This window comes from Dendrobates tinctorius, unplaced genomic scaffold (assembly GCF_039654945.1).
Source record: "Dendrobates tinctorius isolate UK_male_01 unplaced genomic scaffold, ASM3965494v1 ptg000028l, whole genome shotgun sequence".
Taxonomy (NCBI): domain Eukaryota; kingdom Metazoa; phylum Chordata; class Amphibia; order Anura; family Dendrobatidae; genus Dendrobates; species Dendrobates tinctorius.
Genome location: NW_027361696.1, coordinates 90,717,642 through 90,740,219, shown reverse-complemented (window position 1 = coordinate 90,740,219; position 22,578 = coordinate 90,717,642). Strand labels below are relative to the sequence as shown.

Below are 22,578 nucleotides of genomic sequence, written 5' to 3'. Positions count from 1 at the left end.
AGGAAAAAGGAAGGATTGCATAGAAAAGCTGGACCATTGGCGCTGTAAAATAGAAGAATGGTTTTCTTTCTGCAACCATATGATTCTTCCCTGAAAAAGTAACTAAAAATGAAGATAATCAAAAAAATGCTATCACAGAGCGAAATATGGGCAAAGAGGGAGATGCTTGAAAGAAACATACAAGAAGGGAAAATAGATATTAATAACCCTAATAATGTCATACTATATACAGTATTAAGAGGGAGAGGTTTCCAGAGGATTGATTATAAAATATATATATATGTTCTGCATGTAGAATATATACTGTGCAAAGTGATTGAATAACACCCTAAAATGTACACCTATATATCAAAAACCCAACAAGATCTTAAAGTGAATAATGAAGTAAATAAGTGTGAGTTCAAAGAACATATACAGTGCCTTGCAAAAGTATGCATATCCTGTGAACTTTTCCCCATTGTTTTCACGTTACACCCACAAACCTAAATGTTTTTTTTGCATTTTATAGGATACTAGCTGAAGAGCCCAGCACTGCCCGAGCATAGTAACTAACTACAGTTCGTTATATCAAATTATAATGATTATATCTATATATATAAAGCTGAGTATAGAGCCCCGCCCATTCCGCATAGCCACATTCACTATAATATCCCACATCATCCCGTCAGCCAGAGCTACCGGACTACTACCCATTATATCCCACATCATCCCATGAGCCAGAGCCACTGGACTACTACCCCTAATATCCCACATCATCCCATCAGCCAGAGCCACCGGACAACTACCACGAATATCCCACATCATCCCGTCAGCCAGAGCCACCGGACTACTACCCATAATATCCCACATCGCCCCATCAGCCAGAGCCACCGACTACTACCACTAATATCCCACATCATCCCGTCAGCCTGGAGTCAGAACCTGAGCGCTGAGTGGAACGGTCCTAACTTCCATACTGGGGATCCCTTTAAGAGAGGCCTGGCGTCAGAACCAGAGCACTGAGTGGATTTGCCCTGACTTCCATACCAATGGTCCCTTTAATAGAAGCCTGGGGTGAGAATCAGAGTGCTGAGGGATTTACCCTAACTTCCATACTGAGAGCTGAGTGGAACGGTCCTACCTTCCATACTGGGGATCCCTTTAAGAGAGGCCTGGGGTCAATACCAAAGCGTAGAGTGGATTTTCCCTCACTTCCGTACCAAGGATCCCTTTAAGAGGGGACTTGGGTCAGAACCAGAGCGCTGAGTGGATTTGCCCTAACTTCCATACCGGGGATCCATTTAAGAGAGCCTGGGATCAGAACCAGAGCGCTGAGTGGATTTGCCCTGACTTGCATATCAATAATCCCTTTAATAGAGCCCTGGGGTCAGAATCAGAGCACCGAGGGATTTGCCCTAACTTCCATACAGGAGATCCTTTTAAGAGAGCCTTGGGTCAGTACCAGAGCATTTGAAGGCAATTGCCCTGACTTCCATACCAGGGATCCCTTTAAGAGAGGCCTAGGGTCAGAGTTAAAGCGCTGGATGGATTTGGATACCTTTAAGAAGGGCCTGGGGTCAGTACCAAAGCACAGAGTGGATTTGCTCTGACTTCCATACCAATGATACCTTTAAGAGGGAAGATGTGCCTATGGGATGGAGGATGTGTGATGGGGATATGGGCAGGGAGGGGGGATTCATTTCTGTCATGTGCTCTCTGCTCCTTTCAGGGGGGCAGACAGTGGCTGGGAGCTTATGTTCCCAGGGATGCTATATTTCTCCCACCATGTCAGTGTCTGCTGAGGTGTTGTCAAGTGGGAAAACTGTTGGTCATAGCAACCAATCACAGCTTAGCTTCTTTTAACCAGCTCTGGTGAAATGAGAGATGCTTAGTGATTGTTTGCAAGGAAAACTGTTGTTCATAGCAAACAATCACTGCTCAGCTTCTTTTGAACAGCTCTGGTGAAATGAAAAATGCTTCATGATTGGTTGGTGATACACACACACACACACACACACACACATTCATTTTTATATAGAGAGATGCCAAGACAAAGTAGCAAGTATTTGTGAAGTGTAAAGGAAATGATGCAAAAAATTAATTATTTATTTTGCATGAGTTGCCTGGCGTTTTGCATATAGCCCAAAAAGTTCTACTTTGGTCTCATTTGACCAGAACTCATTCTTCCATGTAGACGACACAAGTAGATGAAGGTGTTCTGGCTATATGACACCAATGCAAAGCAATATGTGTGGTGGAAAACTAACACTGCACATGACCTTAAAAACGCCATCCCCAATGTCAAACATGGTGGTGAGTGGTGACTCTTGCTGTGGGGATGCTTTTCTTCAGCAGGGACAGGAAAGCTGATAAGATTTCAAGGAAAGATTAATGGAGCTAAATACAGGACAATCCTGGAGGAAAACCTGTTAGAGGCTGCAAAGGACGAGACTGGGGTATAGATTCACCTTCCAGCAGGATAACAACCCTAAACATAATGCAAGAGCTACAATGGATGGTTTAGGTCAGAACATATTCATGTTTGTGAATGAACCAATCACAGTTCAGACCAAAATAACATTGAGAATCTGTGACAAGACTTGAAAATTGCTGTTCATAGACGTCCATCCAATCTCACTGAGCTAGAGCGAATGTACAAAGAAGAAAGGGCCAATATTTCAGCTTTTAGATGCACAAAGCTGGTAGAGACATACCCTCAAAAGACTTGCGGCAGTAATTGCAGCGAAAGGTGGTCCTATAAAGTTTTGATTCAGGGGTGCTGAATACAAATGCATATCACAATTTTTAGATTTATATATTTAAAATAAATAGAAAACCAAGTATAATTTAATTTACACTTAACAAATACTTTCTATTCGGTGTTGGTATATCACATGAAATACCAATAAAATACATTTACGTTTAAGGGCGTGATGTGGACAAATTTTGGAAAAGTTCATGGGGTATGAATGCTTTTTCAAGGTACTGTGTATTCCTTTTTCTAGTTTGTCCCACTTACATAATGCTTTAGGAGACTGCCACTATGGAAGATATAATGTATATTATATAATAATAAATATTAAAAAAGCAATGGGATTATTCCTGTAATATAAAAGCAGGCTGCAACTGTATATGATGGCTTGTAGGCTGCTTATGGATGGGCAAGACTCAACATTTCCTTGAAGCTCTGCACTTTGTGGTACAAAGAAATGTTTTAAAGGGAATAAATCACCACGTTTTTGCCATCTAATCAGACAGCAGAATAATGAAGAGAAAGTAGCCCTTATTCCAGTGATGTAACACTCTTTGAGCCGATTCCTTATATTCTCCCAGTAACAGCTATCTTTCAGTGCTGGGGGAATAGACAGAGCAGAAGGAATCTGTCTTTGATATCCCACCTGTGAGCAGCATGATGTAGGGGCAGAAACCCCGATTCTAACTACATGTCACTTACTGGCCTGCCTACGCAGTTTTGATACAATTCCTGTATTATCTGCTGTAGATCTAGCAGAGCTCTCGACGCTGAGCTCTGTATAAGCCCGCCCACATCACTCATTGGCTGCTTTCTTTGTACATTGTCAGCTTTCTGCTTATCAGTGCTGGGGTTGGACTTATACAGCGCTAATGGCTATATAGGATTAATTTCTCAGCAGGTTTACTAGTCCTCTAGTGATAATTTCCTGCTGATAAAACTGTCATTTTATGAAAACTACAGCGGGGAGACCAGTAAGCGATACAGTGGGAGAAATAATTATTTGATCCTTTGCTGACTATGTAAGTTTGCCAACTGACAATGACATGAACAGTCTACAATTTTAAGGGTAGGTTAATTTTAACATTGAGAGATATAAATATAAAAAATAAAATTCAGAAAATCACATTGTATAAATCATATAAATTTATTTGCATTTTACAGTGAGAAATAAGTATTTGATCCCCTACCAACCATTAAGAAATCTGGCTCCTACAGACCAGTTAGACGCTCCTATTCAACTTGTTACCTGCATTAAAGACAGCTGTCTTAGATAGTCACCTTTATAAAAGACTCCTGTCCACAGACTCAATTAATGTTACGATTCTAAGTAGGAACCGGAGAGTGGACCCTCTGGGTCGTGGCTCCAGAGCCCCCGAGGGCGAGCGGCCCAGGTGATGACCACCCCCTATACAGGGAGTGTAAGGGGCAGGCCCAAGGGGGGTGAGACCACGACAGCCGGAACCAAAGGGACGACCCAGGGAGTGTACAGAGGGAAAGGACAAAGGATACTGACTAGAGTAGGCCCGGAGCAGGAGGGAACAGAACGTAGGGAACCAGGACCGATCAGGATGGAGCCAGAGCAGGAACGCTGGAAGAAAGAAGGAAGAAAGGTTAGGGGGGACTGACCTAGGGGTGAGGACGGAACCCTAGCTAAGGAACCGCCGATGACAGCAGCAAGAGAAGGACCAGGCGAGGTACAGGCACGGAGGCAGCAGAGGGAACTGAGCGGGGGTCCAGTCGGGGCTATAGAGCGGAGAGCAGAGCGCAGACCAGAGAGAGGGGGGACCTGAGAGTCGGGGCGACGCTGCGCAGGAACGCTAAGCGCCACAGAGGAAGACAAACAGGCGTCTTACCATTCCAGACGCCAGACAGAAATACCCGGTGGGCGCCGCCATGTTGGGGGCGGAGCCACCGGGTCACGTGCTCCCAGGATGCCCCGCGGTGAGAAACGAGCGAGTGCGCATGTGCGTGCTTCTGACGCGCCGTGACCCTGCAAAGCCAGACAGGGCACGGCGCGAGGATGAAGGAGGGACGCACCGGGAGGAGGGGGACCCCAGGTGAGCATCGGGGCGCGTAATAATTAATCAGTCAAACTCTAACCTCTACAACAAGGGCAAGACCAAAGAGCTTTATAAGGATGTCAGGGGCAAGATCATAGACCTGCACAAAGCAGCAATGGGCTACAAAGCCATAAGTAAGACACTGGGTGAGAAGGAGACAACTGTTGGTGCAAACGTAAGAAAATATAAGAAATACAAAATGACTGTCAATCGACATCGACCTGGGGTACCATGCAAAATCTCACCTCGTGGTTTGTCCTTGGTCATGAGGAAAGTGAGAGATCAGCCTAAAACTATACGAGGGAGCTTGTTAATCATCTCAAGGTAGTTGGGACCATAGTCACCAAGAAAACCATTGCTAACACATTACGCTGTAAAGGTTTAAAATCCTGCAGTGCCCGCAAGGTCTCCCTGCTCAAGAAGGCACATGTGCAGGCCTGTCTGAAGTTTGCCAATGAACACATGGATGATTCTGTGAGTGATTGGGAGAAGGTGGTGTGGTCAGATGAGACAACAATTGAGGTCTTTGGCATGAACTCAACTCGCCGTGTTTGGAGGAAGAGAAATGCTGCCTATGACCCAAAGAACACGGTCCCCACTGTCAAGCATGGAGGTGGAAACATTATGTATTGGAGGTGTTTCTCTGCTAAGGGCACAGGACTACTTTACCGCATCAATAGGAGAATGGATGACGCTATGTACTGTAAAATCCCAAGTGACAACCTCCTTCCCTCCACCAGGACATTAAAAATGCGTCATTGCTGGGTCTTCCAGCAAGACAATGACCCAAAAGATACAGCCAAGGCAACAAAGGAGTTGCTCAAAAAGAAGCACATTAAGGTCATGAAGTGGCCAAGCCAGTCTCTAGACTTTAATCCCATAGAAAACTTATAGAGGGAGTTGAAGCTCCGAGTTGCCAAGCGACAGCCTCAAAATCTTAATGATTTAGAGATGATCTGCAAGGAGGAGTGGACCAAAATTCCTCCTGACATGTGCGCAAACCTCATCATCAACTACAAAAAACATCTGACTGCTGTGCTTGCCAACAAGAGTTTTACCACCAAATATTAAGTCTTGTTTGCCAGAGGGATCAAATACTTATTTCTCACTGCAAAATGCAAATAAATTTATATAATTTATACAATGCGATTTTCTGGATTTTATTTTTCATATTCTATATCTCAATGTTAAAATTAAACCACCCTTAAAATTATAGACTATTCATGTCTTTGTCAGTGGGCAAAATACAAAGTCAGCAAAAGGATCAAAAACTTATCTCCTCCACTGTACATGGCTGGAATCAGAGTCTCTGTCTTTCCATTATGCTGCACTCAGATTAGGTAGCAAAATCTTGATATCTGTCCCTTTAACACTTATATTTATAACATTATAGAATGGGAATCTGATACTGTAGGTGCCCAATTATCAATTTTTCTGATTATCAGATGGTCATGGATAAAACTTGCTTGGCATATAGAGAATCAGAGGGAAGAAAGTACACAAAAAATGTTATCACTGAAATAAGGTTATAATGAGTTAATTGGGGGAGTTTACAGATTGGTTATCATCTCAAATCTGTGGACACACCACATTGCAGTTTTACGGCTAAATTTGGTGCAGGGATATGAAACCTTCCGGGATTGCTAAATGTGAGCTTTAAGGAATTAAATGGAACCTATCAGCAGGATTCTATGCGCTAAATTAACATCATCTATGTAAAACATCTAAATGTTGATAATATCTACAGTATACCTTTGTATTATAAATCTATTTGTCCATTTTCCAAATGAACTCGCATGAGCAGCAGGCTTAGCCTGGACTTACAGGTCTCCGGCCTCTCTTCCCTTTCTCCTCCTGCCACCAGCCTCGTATCAGTGACTGACAGATCACTGTTATCTGTGCTTTGCTCCCCTACCCATCATCTCATGCAAATGCTGCCATTCCCAGGGGTGGCAAAAGCACAAATACTTCTCCCAATGTTGTCAGAACCTTACGGTGCATGCACTATCCCCTGGAATTACACCACCTGCGTGAAATATTGGGAATAGAAGCCGATGAGCTCTAACTGCATGCCAAGCAGTAGCATAGCTACTGGGGAATACAGGGGGCAGTCGCCCCGGGCCCCATGCTGAGGGGGCCCATCCGGAGCTAAGCTACTGTAACTGTATCGGCGTGCACAGCGTGCCCATACAGTTACACTATGCGGAAGAGCATGTACAATCAATCTCCCTGCACTGCCACCCAGCCGCTATGGGGTCCCTGAGCAGTGCCATCATCGCAAGTTCAACTGTGTCAGCTAGATGCCGATACAGTTGATCGCAATCATGAGAGTGGGAGCATCATGCTCCCTCTCCCATCATTCCCCCTCTCAGTGTCTGACGTCACTGACACAGACGCTGATAGCGGGCGCGATTATGCCATTACCTAGCGCCCAGTGTCCGGAGATGTGCGTGCGCTCGGAGCAGCGGGGGATCGAGGAGGAGAGGTGAGTATTGTATTTCATTATTTATTTAATTAGGAGCATTATACTACAGAGTTTTCCTATGGGGGGTGCATTATACAATATAGTATCTGCGTATTTCCGGTGCATTATACTTTATAGAGTCTGCCTATGGGGGGTCCTTTATAATATATAGAGTGTACCTATCATCAGTGCATTATACTACATAGATTCTGCCTATGGGGCGTGCATTATAGATTATAGAATCTGTGTATTTGCAGTGCATTATACTATATAGAGTTGGCCTATCAGGGGTGCATTATAAAATACAGAGTCTGCATATTTGCGGTGCATTATACTATATAGAGTTTGCCTATGGGGCATGCATTATAAAAAAAAAGTCTGCCTATGAGGAGTGCATTATACAATATAGAGTCTGCCTATGGGGGGTACACTATACAATATAGAGTCTGCCTATGGGGATGCATTATACTATAAAGAGTCTGCCTATGGAAGTGCATTATACAATAAGAAGTCTGCCTATGGGGGTGCATTATAGTATACAGAGTTTGCTTATGGGGCAAGCATTATACAATATAGAGTCTGCCTATGGGGGTGCATTATACAATATAGAGTTTGCCTTTGGGGGTGCATTATACAATATAGAGTCTGCGTATGAGGGGTACATTATACAATATAGAGTCAGCCTATGGGGATGCATTATACTATAGAGAGTCTGCCTATGGAAGTGCATTATACAATAGAGTCTGCCTATGGGGGAGCATTATACTATACAGAGTCTGCCAATGGGGAGTGCATTATACAATATAGAGTCTGCATATGGGGGGTGCATTGTACTATATAGAGTCTGCCTGTGGGGTTTGATTATAGAATATGGAGTCTACCTATGGGAAATGCATTATACTATAGAGGCCTATGAGGAGTGCATTATACTATATGGAGGCCTGTGAGGAGTGCATTATACTATAGAGTCTGCTTATGGAGAGTACATTATACTATATAGAGGCCTATGAGGAGTGCATTATTGTATATAGAGGCCTGTGAAGAGTGCATTATACTATATGGAAGCTTATGGAGAGTACATTAAACTATTTAGAGGTCTATGGGGCATGCATTATACTATATTGAGGATAATCTGGTGCATTATACTATATGGAGACTATCTAGGAGGCCATCAAACAGCGTGGAGATTACAGTGAGGGGCCATCATGCAGTGTTTGAGCAATCAAATAGTTTGGGGGATACTAATGGGTCAGAATACTGTGTGAGGGGTACTACAGTCAGGGGGCATTATACTGTGTAGAGGAGAGCTGTACAGGGGGAGACTCGTGACATTATTAAATGTAAAGTGTTCACTTATTGTTATTGGAGAACCCAGGTTACTGTGACTGTCAAAGGTGCACAAGGGCATTATTACTTTCTAGGGGGCAAAATGTGGGCACTGTTTTCTAGGGCACTTGCAGAAGGCTTTACTATATTCTAGAGCAGGGGTCTTAAACTCGGCAGAGTAAATGGGCTGCACATAAAAAAATTTGAGCTGGGGGGCCGCATTCCTTTCAAACTTAGTACACCTCGTACACACGCGGTTCCGCTCCGCACACCTCGTACACACGCGGCTCCGCTTCGTACACCTCGTACACACGCGGCTCCGCTCCATACACCTCGTACACACGCGGCTCCGCTCCGTACACCTCGTACACACGCAGCTCCGCTCCGTACACCTGGTTCACATACGGCTCTGTACTCACACGGCATGGCTCTGCTCCATACACCTTGTACACAAGGCTCCACTCCGTACACACCTGGCTCCATACACCTCATACACACACAGCTTTGCTCTGTACAGACACAGCTCTGCCTCATCCAGCACTATGACAACCAGCACAGACAGCTGCGTCTTGCATATACGGAAGCCCTTGATCATGTGACCCCTGACTCCTCCCCCTCCTGTGACCGCATCCCAGGTCCTGTGCAGAGTGTGCACACAGAACATCCATCGCGGATTGCACGCTCCTGAATGCGCGCCTTCCCCCTGCCTCAGGGGGTGAGACATGTGGTGCACCGCGGGCCGCAAATGCCTGCCTCAGGGGCCGCATGCGGCCCGCGTGTTTGAGACCTCTGTTTTAGAGGTTTGTTTTACCAGCTAGAGGCCGGGCCATTATCAGGGCATTACTGCTCTGACTGGCGCATGAGACCTGGTGAGCAGAGGGAGCCAGGAGCAGGCCCCGTCTCTTCTGCTCACGGGCCCCAGCGGCAGGATTATGCCGATGCGGATATACCACTGGTGCAACTGCCCAAAGGTGGAGAGGGGCCCTGCAGGCAGGGGCGTACTGCCTATAGCAGCAAAGTATGTCGCCGTTATAGGGCCACTGAGTCAAGAATGCCAGCGGGAGTGAGAGGGGCCTGGTATCTGCAGCATCGGCCCCTCTCACTCCCTCCCGTAATCATGTGTGTATACCCAGAGCCGGGGAGAAAGCGGCGTGCAGAGTGCAGGAGTTCATAAAAGGGAGCGTGTAATGCAGGGAGAAACCCTGGCCAATGACGCTTTCCCCACCAGACTGAGGAGAGTGCTCACTGGCTGCCATCTCTGTTCTCCTGCATGGCGCGTCCCAATGGTGAGTGTCCACCTGTAGTCAGGGGCCCGGGCCGCAGAGCACACAGGGGACAACAGTGGAGGAAGAACTGGTCTTCTGCTCCCTCCACTGTTCTTTTCCCAGCAGCCTTTTGAGCACAACTGTATGATACAAAGTTATAGGCATAATCAACATGGCAGATGCTTTACATAGCTGACATTAGTGTAGGGTCTAAAAATCTGCCGACAGGCTCCCTTTAAAAGGTAAATGCTCACATGACGTTCATTATTCAGTGTGGTAGGCTGTCTTTAAGTCAAATGCACACTATAGCAGAAGTGGCAGGTGTCTCGCAGCGGATCATGCTAGCAGACAGCACATGCCTGACTACCATGCTGCACTAATGACATGACATTAAGAAAAGACTCCCGGAGGCAGTAACCTGCCAGTTTGGAAGATGTCATTCTGCAGGAGATCAGCTGTACAAGTCTTAAGTAAAGCATACATACAGTTGCCTTCTGATTTGCTCCTGCTTCCCAATGGTTGTAGCCTGGCGCTGTCCTTCCTTCAGGCGATACATACGTTGCAATTTGGCCAGCTCACTGTCCGCTACAAAAACAGACAAGATATATGTTAATCTTTACGTTTCTTCTTGCTTCGATCATGCCGGTGAATAATACCTCCCTGCAGCACTATATTGCTAGTATATGAACACTAGATTATGTTTATGACTATCACAGACCCATTGCAGTACAAAGGTTAATGGACCGATATATGCAGATGGAAGCACCACTTTTAGGAGTGCATACTAGGTCTTACCCTATTTAGCTAGCCGGGCTAATGCCATGAAAGGGGTTTTACCCAACTTGCCCTTCTTCTGCGGTCCTTACATATTTTATTATAGTTATGAGAAGCAGGCATTTTTATGGTCTTTAGGAGAAAGGAAGTAAACCTTTATCTTCCATAAGTTAAGGATCATGGCCACACAAGACCCATCTCTGAGCAAAGCAAGAGGTTTGACTTGTGTGGATGAGAGGCGGTGTTTGACAGGTAATGTCTGCTCTTGTAGAGTGTGCATATCTGGCGTAAGGAGACTTTTAGGGCATGCAATGCCTGATGGTTAATAACACTCCACCTCCTGCAAAAGCAGTGACTAACTGTTAGGCGTCAGGTTCCTGCAGCAGCTCAGCAGGAATCCAGAGCCTCACATTCTGAGGTCTCTCATTGTCTATCGACCGCAGAGGAGATTGTTCAGCAATCTCAGCATCTCAGACGCTCTGCCCAGACCTGTTCTGTGGGTCTGGCTATTGCTGCCACCTTTGGGGCAGCAATAGCAATGCAGGCTGCTTTGCAGCAAAACGCTCCAGAGGCTAAGTCCCCTCATCGCGCTACAGGGCATGCTCACGAGACGATCTCCCATTGGAGATCGGGAACCACATGCTCAGGTCCTTCTCCTGATCTCATTGGTCCATCTCAGAGGTCTGGAAGGTCCCGGAAGCGCACGGCTATAAAAGGTCCGCATGGCCACTCGGCCATGCGCTAGTATAGTCTCTAGTTGCTACTATGTGAATGATGATGGATGCATGAACCTGCGAATGACTCATTAAGATCCCCTTCCTCTGATATTACGAGTGTGTATAAGGACTTAGCTTTAGAGTCTGTGCCAGCCAGTGGCAAGCTACAAGCCACATCAGCATCCTCCACAGTGCTAGCGTCCGACAGTGCGCCTGCTATCGGGCATTGTTGATTAGCGGCAGTGTCTATCGCCGCGCTGCAGTCTGCAGCTCCTCTTGGCGTCCTCAGTTGCGACGCCGCACACACGGTAGGTCTAGACGGACTCTGACCCTCTGCCTAGAGCCCAGCTCCTGTGACCATATAAGCACTTCTATGAGACCTGTGAGTCCAACAGACTCCACATTTATGTTATTGTCTTAGGCGTCTCTGTGAAGCTAACTGAGTACACCCAGCGCACACCGGGTGATGTCTAACCCGCTTGCAATATACCGCCTCTTATCGTGACTGTCATTAATTAGCAGCAGTGTTAACACCTTCTGCACGGTGGACCCCGAGCAGTGAATGCACTTTATTATTTATTTATTTAGGACGTTCCGCCATTCCTAACACTAACAAAAAGTATGGGCTATAGAAATCCCAATATCCTTAAGTTTAAATAAACTTGTCAAGTTCAGTGCATAAGATCAATATCAATAAAGCTCTTACATAAATGTAAATAAACTGACATCAAAAATAGCAGATACCAGTGTGGTATCAGATACTAAAATAACCCTAGTACACGTTACAGATCCATATGCATAGTGCCAGCTAGATAAGTTACTTTAAAAATATGCCTGTATGGCGGAAGGGTGAAATAATGTAAAGATGACAGTGCGGCGTGTTCCCTCACCCCAAAGCGCGTTTCGCCTCTAGCTTCTTCCAGGGGCCAGTCGGGGAGAGGGGACGCTGCACTGAGCACTCCTGACTATCATCATCTTTACATTATTTCACCTTTCAGCCGTAGTCACTACCTTGGCAGGATAGTGTTGTGTCAGTCCACACTTTTGGAATTTTATTCCTATTGTTATACCCCACATCATCAATATGTATTCAGCCTGATATAATGATATTTTCCTAGAATATATAAGTCTATCTATGGCCCTTACTATAGGCTAGTCACAGTACTGGCGGGTTCATTTTGTGTCAGTCCACACTGTTGGAATTTTGTTCCCTATATATTATAAGATCTTATGGTTTGTTTTTCTGATATGCATTTTTGTTTTTTGTGGTACCTTATGCATTTCTCGGATGGGGGGGTCATATTACTCTTTCTGTTCAGAAACCCGGAGCGGAGATTAGTCTACTGGGACCAGCTATATTGTACATGTTTGGTCAGGGTTCAGTGGCATCTTCTTTACAAGGAACTCTGCTGTTTTTGTTATATTTTTCCTAATAAAGATGTATTGATTTTCTCCAATGGTGCGCTTGTTTAATTCCCCAGGTAGCTCATATAGTCAACTAGTAGAAAGCATGGCCCCCAAGAATCAACGGCAATAGGCCAAGTAAATTTGAAAGTCCAAGATGCGAAGTGCCCTAGCAGTGGTGTACTAGGGTGCCTTAATTCACTGGGTCTGGGAATTGGCACATTTTCCACTGCACTTCATTATTTCATAATTATTAAGCACACACCTTTAAGCCGGGCCTACTAGTAAGGATAGGGCTCCGAAATTCATGGGTTTGGTTTTTTTTTTTTTGTGTGTTTTGACCAAGGACACCCCCTCCTCCGTCAACTTAGTGACTCCAAGCAGCTGGCTCAGAATCACCATATTGATGCTGAGGACAGAGAAGACCCCAGATCCACATAGCACTGGATGGACATGAACTGACAAGCTAAAGTGATCCCACAGCCCAAGCCTCCTATAGTAGCTAGGATTACTAGCTACATTACATTGCTAAGAATATAACCTCCCTTAGTTCTATGCCTCACAGACATGCATGGATGTTCTGAACACAAGCAGTCATGAAATATGGATCCACACTCCAGACCCTTTTGCAGTCCATATACTACTGTATGACTACATGTACCACGTGGGAGAAATGATGTGTATGAGAATTTATTGCCAAATTTTCCATAATATGTATTCTATACATTCAGTGGCTACAGTGAATGCATTATAGCACACAAAACCAGTGCTTTCTGCACAACCATTCCCATATTTATCTTTGATTTAAGGTTCCAGAACAATGAAGGAATGAAAGGTTTGCATAGTACCATTATCTAAAACTGCAAGCTGGCTTTCCTGGAATATATTTTAGAGAGGTTTTATTTATTTTAGAAGGCGAGAGCAGCAACTTATCCGGGCCTGGAGCCAAGTCTTCTAATGGAAAACCTGCATTGTGCGTTGTTTATAATTTTTGATAGAATGTTTAGTTCCTTTTAGGGAATATCAGAAAGAGCATGCCCAGTGTAAAAACTAAGCAACCTGTCACATTATAATTTTACTAATTCCATGACTTGTAAGACTTAGGCCGGTTTCACATTTGCGCTTTATAGCGCAGCGACGGCCTGCGCACGGCCGCCGCTAAGCCCCGCCTCCTCTCGGCTCCCTGCCCGCCCCATCAGGTCATCACCGCCTACTAGCGCACATGGACGCTTGCGATCTGCGCACCCTATCTTTAGCATAGGGTGCGCAGATCATGCGCTGGCCGTGCGCTAGCAGGATTTTGCCGTGCGCTGCGCACTTGTGAAAGTGCGCCCGTGTGCGCCGAACGTAGCATGTTGCATTTTGGCGCGCACGGCGCACCTTCAAAAGTGCGCAGCGCACGGCCAGCGCACGATCTGCGCATCCTATGCTAAAGATAGGGTGCGCAGACCGCAAGCGTCCATGTGCTCTAGTAGGCGGCGATGACCGGATGGGGCAGGCAGGGAGCCGGGAGGGGGTGGGGCTTAGCGGCGGCCGTGCGCAAATGTGAAACCGGCCTTACAATCCAATTATCTGTTCGTGTTAAAAATAGAGATGTCAACTTAGTAATGGAATTTTTTGGCATAGCTTAAGTGAACAATCCAATACACTGTAAGGGTATGAGCACTGTAAGGGTCCGCTCCAAAAAGAAGCCTGAAAAGTGCCCCGTAAACCCTCAAATGAACATATGAACTTCTATGTAAACACAACTTGCGGTTCATATTACTGCTACACTTGTGCTCAAAAGTTTAAATACCCCCGCCAAATTTTTGCATTCTTTGCTTTTTTTCAGAGAATATGAATGATAACACCAAAACATTTTCTCCACACGTGGTTGGGTGAAGCCATTTATTGTCAAACTACTGTGTTTTCTCTTTTTAAATCATAATGAAAACCCAAAACATCCAAATGACCCTGATCAAAAGTTTACATACCCTGGTGATTTGGCCTGATAACATGCACAGAAGTTGACTTGACACAAATGGGTTTGAATGGCTACTAAAGGTAACATTCTCACCTGTGACAAATGCCAGGAAAATTGTTCAGGATGCAAAGAAAAAAACCACAAATAACATCAGCTGAAATACTGGTCTCTCTGAAAACAAGCAGTGTGGCTGTTTCAAGTTGCACAATAAGGAGACACTTGAAGAAAAATGGGCTGCATGGTCAAGTCACCAGAAGAAAGCCATTAATACACAAATGCCACAAAGTATCTCGCCTACAATATGCAAAACAGCACAGAGACAAGCCTCAAAACTTCTGGAACAAGGTAATTTGAAGTGATGAGACCAAAAATGAACTTTTTGGCCACAACCATAAATGTTACATTTGGAGAGAGGTCAGCAAGGCCTATGATGAAATGAACACCATTCCTACTGTAAAGCACGTAGGTGGATCGCTGATGTTTTGGGGATGTGTGAGCTGCAAAGGCACAGGAAACTTGGTTAAAGTTGAAGGAAAGATGAATGCAGCATGTTATCAGCAAATACTTGAGGCAAATTTGCAATCATCAATCCGGAAGCTGCACATGGCACGTACTTGGATGTTCCAACATGACAACGATCCAAAACACAAAGACCAGTCGACCTGTCATTGGCTACAGCAGAACAAAGTGAAGGTTCTGGAGTGGCCATCTTAGTCTCCTGACCTCAATATCATCGAGCCACTTGGGGAGATCTCATGCACGCAGTTCATGCTAGACAGCCCAGGAATTTACAGGAACTGGAGGTTTTCTGCCAAGAAGAGTGGGCAGCTTAACCATCTGAGAAAATAAAGAACCTCATCCACAACTACTACAAAAGACAAGCTGTTATTGATGCTAGAGGAGGCAATACATGATATTAAGAAATGGGGTATGTGAACTATTGATGGGTTTTTTTTAGTTCTCTTCTAGTGACTCAACCATGCAGCCCTTTTTTCTTCAAGTGTCTCCTTATTGTGCATCTTGAAACAGCCACACTGCTAGTTTTCAGAGAGTCCTGTATTTCAGCTGATGTTATTTGTGAGTTTTTCTTTTCATCCCAAACAATTTTCCTGGCATTTGTCACAGGTGAGGATGTTATCTTTAGTAGCCATTCAAACCATTTGTGTCAAGTTCTGTGCATGTTATCAGGCCAAAGTCACCAGGGTATGTAAACTTTTGATCAGGGTTATTTGGATGTTTTGGGTTGTCATTATGATTTAAAAAGAGAAAACACAGTAGTTTTGACAATAAATGGCTTCACCCAACCACTAACCATGAGTGGAGAAAAAGTTTTGGTGTTATCATTCATAGTCTCTGAAAAAAGGCCAAGAAAGCAAAAATTTAACAGTGGTATGTAAACTTTTGAGCACAACTGTATAGGTTTCTGAAGTCACCAAATGGTTAAAAGAAGTGACCCGACCATTTTCAGACATCATCCACTGTGATGGCGCTTTATACTTTACGTCACAAGGCAATGGGATGGCTTTCAAACCACCAATGGACAAAAATATAAGGAAAAAAGAAACAACCGAAAACACCAGCAAGAAAAGACTCTTCAGGAAAAAAATAAAAGACCTGAAATTCCTGAAGAATCTTCCTCTTCCCACGAGTAGAGACATTACTCCCTAGACCCCCATCAGAGGCCTCTTTTTCACCTAAATCAGACTTCTTACTTTGCAAACTTGTGTCTGCATGAAGAGTTTCTGGTTTGGCTTTTATCATGTCATGTGGCAAAGAATCGTTAAATGGTTGATATTGACTTTTAGCATGGCTACCCCCAATAGGTGGCACTAGAGAACAAGTTCTTTTCCTCTTCGAAGAGTCAATTATATATTTAATTTCCCAGAGAACCAGAGATTTTCACATTAGAGCTCTAGCGTTATTTTTCACGGATACAGCTCACACCCATCATAGTCTATAGGGGTGTTCACATGACCGTGTATTTCTGTAGACCAAATGGTCCACAATGAAACACACTGATGAGTCTGTGAAAAATGTCAGACATATCCATATGCTGTCTGCTTTTCACGTACCACTGCTACATAGGAGTGGGTAGTAGGGAAACCTTTGTGCTTATTTCTGATCTGAGAAAAACTGATGAAAGACCAAACTCTGATGAAAATCACTGTGGAAACTGTTTTTCTTGTACATAAAAAACGGATGTCTGACTGAGCTCTAAGTCTCACCAAGTGTAGGTTTCCCTCACTTCTGCCTCTTTGATATCTCACAATTATGTAATATAGCCAGTATAATAAATGTCAAATGTTATCACACACAATGCTATCCAGAAATAATGCAAGAAAGAAGAGTAATACCCATTCCTTCTAGGTCCATGTCGCTGTTATCAGACTGGATGCTGGCAGCAGATCTTCTGTGAGGCATTTCTAACAATAACAGAAAAAAGAAGGAATACAATTAATCCAGCTGCTTCTTCAAACTAAAATGGTACAAAAACATCACTTATACTTGTGTTTAAATCCCAAACCATTGAAGTTTAATGTGCACCTGAGGAAGATGAAAAATAGATTTGTTGGTGATTTATTCACCAATTGCCAAAAAAGATGATAAAGTGCCCTACAAAATCCCCCCAAAACATGATTTTAGTTAAGCCTGTAATATGGAAAAAGAAAGTTGCACTTACAATGACGCCTTGTACTGGCTCATTAAGACAAGGCAAACGGTACTAACTAGTCCCAAAAAACAATCAAATTATACATGTGTTCCACTGCACGGATATATAACATGCACAATGTGCACAGCGGTCGTACAGATAGGATACACGCTCATTGAAAATACTTGGCTTTTGCTTGTCAAAAATGTTGAAAATCCAATCCATATCAACTTCTTGTAGTCACCGCTTGCCACTGGCAGACACAGAAAGTAGAGGGTCCATGGACAAGTGTGGCGCCCCCAGGAGTATGGTCGCCACAGTGGCATTACCTTCCTCCTAGGGAGTGTGATGTCATGCTCGGAAGCAATGAAGGATCTCTCTATCAGGTAAACACAGCAGACAGCACAGTTCCCACTCCAGACCAGCAGAGGGAGCTCTGAACCAAACTGGGGTAGGAGCTGCTCTCTGGGACCGGGAAGGAGAAGTTAAGTCAGTTCTGTGAGGAGGGCAAAGTGTGTGGATGTGGAAAAGAGGAGCTGGAGGATTGAGGGGAATTCAGGCCCACTTCTGGCTTCAAGCGCATGGTTCGGAGTCCGGTATCCGAAGTTGTATGGATGCTGATGGTCCTGCAGCAGAAACCGGAGGAACAGAAGGCTGTAAATGCTCTGTTCCCAGCTAAGACTCGGAGGCACAGCAGTAACGTGTGTGAGCCAGAAGAGATAGAAGGCTACGGCTGCCTGCCATACGAAGGGGCGTTCTAAAGAGAGTAAGCAAGGGGGACTTTGGTGTAACTCAGTACAGCAGGTACCTCAGATAAGCGCTAGAAAGGAGACTACACAACTCATCTGCATAGAGAGATTCCTAATCAACTCCCGTTCCATCTGTGATCTGGATCCTGGACTACACTGACAAAGCACAGTAAAGGTAAAGAAAACTGCACCCTGTTGTGTCATTGCCTTCTTCCTGCAACCCCTTCAGCACTGCTACATCTCTGTGCCTAACACTGCACCCTCTCCCTCAACACCTATTACTACTGCCCTGGGACTACAGCTCTACCTGTGGGGAGCTCCAACATCATTGGTGCACCACACCATCTGTCCTAGAGAAGCTACCCTGCAGCGCTGGTCAAACTGACCAGAAACCACAGGTGGTGTCACGAATCATCTCAATAACTTTATCCCCATCACTCTACCCCTTTACATTGACTGCTTGAGGCCATGGACCGGGTCACTGCCACTGTGACATCTCCCATTGAAATCAACGGGCCCGGCACCGAGTACCCTACTGCCTCTGGGGCGGGTCACAAGTACAGCATATGGGCCCTTTGCAGTCCATCTGCTTTGGAGGTGGAAATTTGTCTCATTACCTCTTGGGTCCCTGTGTGTCACCAGGTTGCACGAATGATATATCTGTCCCTGCTGCCTGTCCTTTGTGGATTTATCAGCTTCAGGGCTTTTTCACACTGTGGAATAGCTAGCGTATAACTTCGACAAGTGCTATGCGATGTTTCATCGGATAGCACTCGCTCCAGTGTTATACTCAATGCTTCATCGGATAGCACTCGCTCCAGTGTTATACTCAATGCTTCATCGGATAGCACTCGCTCCAGTGTTATACTCGATGTTTCATCGGATAGCACTCGCTCCAGTGTTATACTCTATGTTCCATCGGATAGCACTCGCTCCATTGTTATACTCGATGTTCCATCGGATAGCACTCGCTCCAGTGTTATACTCGATGTTCCATCGGATAGCTCTCGCTCCAGTGTTATACTCGATGTTCCATCAGATAGCACTCGCTCCAGTGTTATACTCGATGTTCCATCGGATAGCACTCGCTCCAGTGTTATACTCGATGTTCCATCGGATAGCACTCGCTCCAGTGTTATACTCGATGTTCCATCGGATAGCACTCGCTCCAATGTTATACTCGATGTTCCATTGGATAGCACTCGCTCCAGTGTTATACTCGATGTTTCATCGGATAGCACTCACTCCAGTGTTATACTTGATGTTTCATCGGATAGCACTTGCTCCAGTGTAATACTCAATGTTCCATTGGATAGCACTCGCTCCAGTGTCATACTCGATGTTTCATCGGATAGCACTCACTCCAGTGTTATACTTGATGTTTCATCGGATAGCACTTGCTCCAGTGTAATACTCAATGTTCCATTGGATAGCACTCGCTCCAGTGTTATACTCGATATTTCATCGGATAGCATTTGCTCCAATTTTATACTCAATGTTTCATCGGATAGTGCTCACTACAGTGTTATACTCGATATTTCATCGGATAGCTCTCGCAAAGGGGGATTCGATTTACTATTATTTTTTATTTTGATCACTGTGATAGGGTCTATTACAGTGATTAAAAGGAACCAATAGGAAAAATTATCTATTGTTGACAGGTACCGCCTGGCAAATCTCGGCAGGGTCACTGTGTATGCACCCACCATTTTTTTCAGGAGGGCCAGTCTGATCAGGAGGGCCTGGGGATGGTGGAGGTACCGGGGAAGGTCTCGAATAGACATGAGCGAATATTGTCGGATCCTCCTTATTCGGCTCGCTAATAGAGCTTACCAAATAGCTGCAGTGGGAATCCGGATACCTGGATCGCTCCTGATAATCAGGAGTCCGGCGCCACAGCTGCATGTGTCGCGGCTGTGTGACAGTCACAACACATGCATGGAGAGCCTGTGTGACTGTCACACAGCTGTGACACATGCAGCTGCTGTGCCGGACTCCAGATTATCAGGAGCGATCCACGAACCTTGGTTCCTGCTGCAGCTATTCGTTAAGCTCTATTAGCGAGCCAAATAAGGAGGGATCTGACGATATTCACTCATGTCTAGTCTCGGGGGACCGCATTTCTGTCTTCTCTGATATGTTAGATCATATTAGAGGAGACAGTAGTGAGTTTTAAATCAAACTTTTTTTTGTGATCGGCAATTGAGACCCCGGAGATTTTCTGACGCTGGGGTGAACTATACCCTTATTTCTCAAGTGACGCTGAGGATTAAGTACCGTTAACTGATGCAGTTAAAAGGCGTATTGTGGTCATTTAGTGCTGCGGATTGTTAAGGGGTAAATAAATATTAAGTTTCTGTAATAGATTTTGACCCTCAGATAAAAAAAATGTATCAGTGATTTTGAGCCAAAATAAACTTGATGCCCTTTTGTGTAATGATAACTTTTTTAATGGGAATCTGTCACCCCATTTTTCGACTATGAGCTGCCGGCACCGACATCAGGGGCTTATCTACAGCATTCTGTAATGCTGTAGACAAGCCCCCGATGTAGCCTGAAAGAGAAGAAAAAGGAGTTATACTCACCGGGGGGGCGGTCCGGTCTTGGTCCGATGGGTGTGACGGTCATGCACCTCCCATCTTCTAATGGTGACGTCCTTTTCTTTGCTGCCTGTCGTGGCTCCGGCGCAAGCGCACTGCTCTGCCCTGTTGGACCTCTCCCGGCGCCTGCGCACTGCAGGACTCTGCTCTGCCCTCAACACCCATTGGACCGGACCGAACCAAATGCCAGGGTGAGTATAATCTAACGCTTTTTTCTTCGCTTTCAGGTTACATCGGGGCCTTATCTACACCATTACAGAATGCTGTAGATAAGCCCCTGATGTCGGTGCCGGCAGCTCATAGTCGAAAAACGGGGTGACAGATTCTATTTAAGGACTTTTATCCTGTGCTATTGTAAATTTATGGTGCAGGATTAAAGTTTCTGCTCCTGAAATCCAGCAGGGACAGGTCAGATCTCCAGTAGAGATGAGCAAACCAGAACTTGAAAGTTAAGCGTTCATAACGGACAGTCACTGCTAAACGCCAAACATGGACTTTTTCCTGGATGTCAGTTGCAATGTTCAAAGTTCTGGGGGAAGTCCACTACAGAGAGAGAGTATTTTCCATCTCAAGAGTCTGAGTCCCCATTGTTTTCTAGAGGGTTTGGGTTCTGGTTCAAGTTGGGGTATAGTTTAGGTATCCGAACTGAACTTTGGTTTGGTATAAAGTTTGTTTTGGTTGCCAGAACCAGAACTTCCACGGGTCCACCCATCCCTGTCAGAAACAACCAGGAACACTGAAGGAAAAAAGATAGAGGAGGTTCATAACCACTCCTGTCTTCTCTTCTGCTAGCTGCATAGCAATGAATGATGATGATGCATTTGATCAGCTGCAGACAGAGATCATCTCCGCCGATGACTTTTGTCACTGCAGTAGACTAATTTCCACTGAAGTTACTATGAATGCCTCAGCGACAGTGGAAAATATGAACAATAACAAAGAAAAATATGTTCCCTTAGAATCTTTTATGATCTCTTGGGGAACAAATTACATAAATTCAAAATTTTCATACAAAATTTAAAAAATTATATGAATATTAGGTATCTATAAGACCGTAATAACCTGAAGAATCCGACAAGTTATTTGGTATGAAACGAGGACAGTGGAAAAACTAAAATAATAACAAACAAAACTATACTGAAAATTGCTTTTTTAGATAGGGGACCAATAGGTATGCCAAAGGAGCAAGCAGCTTCTGTCACAAACACATTATTGGACGGCAAAGACCAATGTATTTTTCTTGTACAGGGGCCTTCTTCTACAGTATCAGTGCTGGCACCCCAGTCCAACATGGTCCCATTCATCGCACAAAGCGACGCCACTTAATAAGCCACCAGAACCTCGCTATTTTTGCAGACCTCTTTACTGCACACCTGCATTATGGCTGCTGCAGCTACTTTTGCTATTATTTTAGGATTACTGTTATGTTGATAACTTTGCAGCGACCGCACATAAAGTGTAGGAATGATAAATGATTGTAGGACTGGTATCAGGCTAGGGGATACGTGCATAGCTTCTACCTGTATCTGCAGATAGTGGGGGACGCTGTGGAGATGCCGGGCTGCTGGTGTTCTCAGTGCTGGTAGTTCTCTGCTCAGTGTGTGTCATACAGGCTCATTGTTGTTGGTGACGGTCTCCAGGAAGCCGCTCATCAGTGAAAGTCTGTGTGCTATGGCAGCAGCATCACGTTACCAACAATGAATGTAACCAGGGGAAGCCAGGCCTGCTGGCTGAGGGAACTTGTGCTTCCATCTTCTGATGCATGCACGTGTCACCACAGTGGTGGAAACAATCACCACAGGAAAAGAATCCACACAAGAAAGCGCGAGGCCTGTTTTTGCAGAGCTCCATGAGCACAGACTGTATCTCTTTG

The 22,578-nt window shown here is 44.9% G+C and overlaps 1 protein-coding gene across 1 annotated transcript in view; it reads right to left on the bottom strand.

The window, feature by feature from the left end:
* The window catches only part of ODAD1 (outer dynein arm docking complex subunit 1), a 263,115-nt gene extending 240,796 nt beyond the window's left edge, over nt 1-22,319 (bottom strand). The window contains exons 1-3 of the mRNA XM_073571160.1: nt 22,226-22,319; nt 17,061-17,129; nt 10,335-10,434 (exon numbers count right to left, since the gene is read on the bottom strand). Of these exons, the coding sequence (XP_073427261.1) occupies nt 10,335-10,434; nt 17,061-17,129; nt 22,226-22,313 (257 nt within the window). The 5' untranslated portion in view covers nt 22,314-22,319. The remainder of the gene's footprint in view (nt 1-10,334; nt 10,435-17,060; nt 17,130-22,225) is intronic.
* Between the last annotated feature and the right edge of the window lie 259 nt (nt 22,320-22,578).